Below are 3,447 nucleotides of genomic sequence, written 5' to 3' on the forward strand. Positions count from 1 at the left end.
ATATATATCGTTACCGCCACTCATCATAATGTATATCTTTATGGTAGACTTTAAAGTGTCCCTTGAAAAAGGAGATTTTAAGGTCTAAATTTTTTTACCTATACATACAGTATTTATTCCACTCAATTAATGTGTGATTTATTTATTTTCTATTATAAGTTTTATATCGTGATATATATCGTTACCACCACCCATTATAATGTATATCGTGTTATGAATTTTTTGCCATATCGCGCATTCCTAAGTCAATCCCTGAATAGTATTGTACAGTAAGGTAGTACAATAATATAAAAGCTTACACATGATCATTTGACTATAGTGTTAGCAAAATATCTCATAGACCAATGGGTGGATTTTTATTTGAACTCCCAGAAAGTGATTGACTGTGCTTCTGCAACTGATTAACTTTTATAGTTAATCCATTTCAAGATGGCTACAAAATGGCTACAGAAGTCAATCAACATTAGCCAGCTCAAAAATATTTACCCTAAGCAAATTTACAGAATTTGAGCTAACACTTGTTCTAGTAATTTAAGAGTCAGCCTCAGCACATACTTCAAGAGCTAACAGGTAGTGCAAAATCTTGCAATAATGATTGTTAGGCCTTTAGTACATTTAAACGTTTTTTCTTCTCCAGGTGGTGTGCTGAAGGTGGAAAGCTTATCTGTTGCGATTACTGCAACAACGCCTTCTGCAAGAAGTGTATTCTGCGAAACCTGGGCAGGAAGGAGCTGTCGAGCATAACCGATGAGGACTCAAAGTGGCATTGCTACGTGTGCCGGTCAGAACCACTCCAGGATCTGGTCTCTAAATGCCACCGTGTCATACAGAAACAAGAAGACGTGGAACTTAAGCAGCAAAAAACAGAGAAAACGGAACGTGACAAAAAGCAGGACAAGAGCAAATCACCAAAAGAGCACAGAGCTGTAGCCAATGGAAAAGAACATGTTGAAGGCTCAGGAACCATGACTTTCTCCTACAAAAACCTGCAGGTACCCAAAGAAATTATAAAGAAAGCGAAGAAGCTTGTTGAAACTACGACTGGTTTGAACCACACCTTCATCCAGTTCATCCAACAGGCGACTGATGACCGGGCAGATAAGTCTATCAGGTACCGCCATTTGAAGGCCTTCAAGGCGGTTCTGTCGGATTTGAAAAAAGCTCACGATGCTTTAGAGGAAGCTTTAAAGCCTGAATTCAGACACATGGAGTTACAGAACGGCACTGAAGAGCAACACGTGACAAAGATCACAAATATTGTTGAACCAACAGAAAATGATCAAATGGACGGTGTTGCAGATTCAGAACTGGAGACTGATGCAGCTAAAGAAGTGAACAAAGAAGAGAAAGTTGAAGAAGATTCTGTTTGTGAGGCACAAATGCCTGAAAAGATTGTCAAAGACTTGCCTGATAAAGATTTAGTTTGTAAAGAAGTAATTAAGAAGACTGTCAAAAAGCCTCTTAATGAAAAAGATTTATGTTTTAAAGCTGATGAAATGGAGGAAAACATCAAAGAGCAGGTTGATGAAACCGATGAAACAATGCAAGAAGATAAAGAGCTGCCTAAAGAATCCAATTTGTTTAGCAAAACTGAAATGATGGAAGAAGATACGGAGAAGCAGGATAACCAAGACATTAACAACGATGAAGTTTCCAATCAGAGTGCAATGCAAGACCACCAAACAGAAACCGATGCAAACACAAGAATAATTAAAACTGAGGTTTGTGACGATGAGCTACTGTCAGCAGGGGAAATGTCTTTAGACCATGACATCATGTCAGTACCTCCATCGGTTCCTGAGGAGCTTTTTCAGATGGTGGAGAGCCTTGCAGATTCGTCCATGCTCTCGCAGGCTGACAACAGTTCCGTCAAAGATACAAACGAAAACGCAACAGACTCTCGGCGTCCTCAGCCAAAAGTAAAGAATCTGATAGTCAAACTGACTCCAGTACCAGTTGTGAAAAGCTGTGGTTCAAGGTCTTCTAGGTCCAAAAGCAAAGAAGATGATGCAGAGTCGATACACAAAGGTCAGGAAGATTCTGAGGACAAGAAAACCACTTCCTCTAGTTCTGCAGACAGCCCACCGCCCACCCGCCGCTCTGCCAGAGTAAAAACCACTCCTTTAAGGAAGCAGACAGAGAATCAGAGCAAGAAAGAGTCCTCTGGGTCAGAATCAGAGGAGGACAAGAAGGATAAGTCCAAATTGTTCAAGAAATCCAGTAAAACCAAAAAAGAAAATGGGAAGTTGAGTAAACAGGCAGAGAATCAGAGCAAGAAAGAGTCCTCCGAGTCAGAATCAGAGGAGGACAGGAAGGACAAGTCCAAATTGTCCAAGAAATCCAGTAAAGCCAAAAAAGAGGGTGGGAAATCAGGCAAGCAGGCAGAGAAGCAGATCAAGAAAGAATCATCCGAGTCAGAATCAGAGGAAGACGGCAAGAAAACAGTCAAATCATCCAAGAAATCCAGCAACGCCAAAAACGACGATGTGGAAAAGACAGAGACTTCAGAGAAGACAATGGAGGACTCCGACTCAGATGAAGTCCCTCCTGCATTGCTGGAGAAAACTGCAGCAGGCAATAGCACAGATGAGGAGCAGGAGTCCACAACAGCCAAAAAACGTTTACTGAAGTCAAACGCATCCACAAAGGACACAGAAAGATCATCCAAACGCAAAAGAAAACCTGAAAGCTCAGATTCTGACGGAGACAAAAAAACTAAGAAAATGTCTAAAAAGAAGAAACAGGACAGCTCAGGCTCTTCAGGTTCAGACTCTGAACGGGAGAAGGACTCGAAGAGTAAAGCACCAATTGCAAAGAGAAGATCTAGTCGTACAAAAAAGCAAACTGACACAAAAAACGAACAAAGCTCACCCGAAAAGAAGGTTAACCGGAAACGGTCTTATGAGAAAAAGCACAAGGTAAAGGGTAACAAAGCATCATCCAAGATGCAGTTCTCCTCCAGTGAGGATGAGGAAGAGGAGCAAGATGATGGAGGCTCAGGAGAGGACAGCGACGAGCAGAAGATCCGACCCATTGTGGAGGATAATGTAGTTGGAGGCAGTGGAGCCTTCCATCAGTCCTCAGGTAAATGGTCCAACTTCGAAATCCAAGCATTTAAAAAATCTAAACTTATTTCTAATTTCTTTGTTGTAACATTTGTTATTGACAATAAATCTTATACCGTTGGAAAGCCTGTTATTTTCCCTTTTTAAATGGTGCCAGTTTTGTAAGGAACATGCATTTGTGGGTTGAGCAGTAGAGCTGAGTATGTGGGTTGCACACATGAAAAAAATGCCAAATCTTCTCTGCCAAACGGCTTATTTTGCTGTTGGTGTTGACTCTTGTTTCGAGCCTCTGGTAAACCCAGGTGCTGCCAAGAAGCATTGTTGGTTCACCAGCTGTAGAAAGTACAATGATTATTTTAAGCATATATATATATATATATAT

At 40.8% G+C, this 3,447-nt stretch overlaps 1 protein-coding gene across 1 annotated transcript in view; it reads left to right on the forward strand.

The window, feature by feature from the left end:
- atrx (ATRX chromatin remodeler) overlaps positions 1-3,447 on the forward strand; it is a gene marked incomplete at its 3' end in the record, with an annotated part of 38,477 nt that overhangs the window by 5,404 nt on the left and 29,626 nt on the right. Inside the window, 1 exon segment of the mRNA XM_014009048.1 lies at positions 638-3,084. Within this exon segment, the coding sequence (XP_013864502.1) occupies positions 638-3,084 (2,447 nt within the window).

This window comes from Austrofundulus limnaeus, unplaced genomic scaffold (genome assembly GCF_001266775.1).
Source record: "Austrofundulus limnaeus strain Quisiro unplaced genomic scaffold, Austrofundulus_limnaeus-1.0 Scaffold1, whole genome shotgun sequence".
NCBI classification, from domain to species: Eukaryota; Metazoa; Chordata; class Actinopteri; order Cyprinodontiformes; family Rivulidae; genus Austrofundulus; species Austrofundulus limnaeus.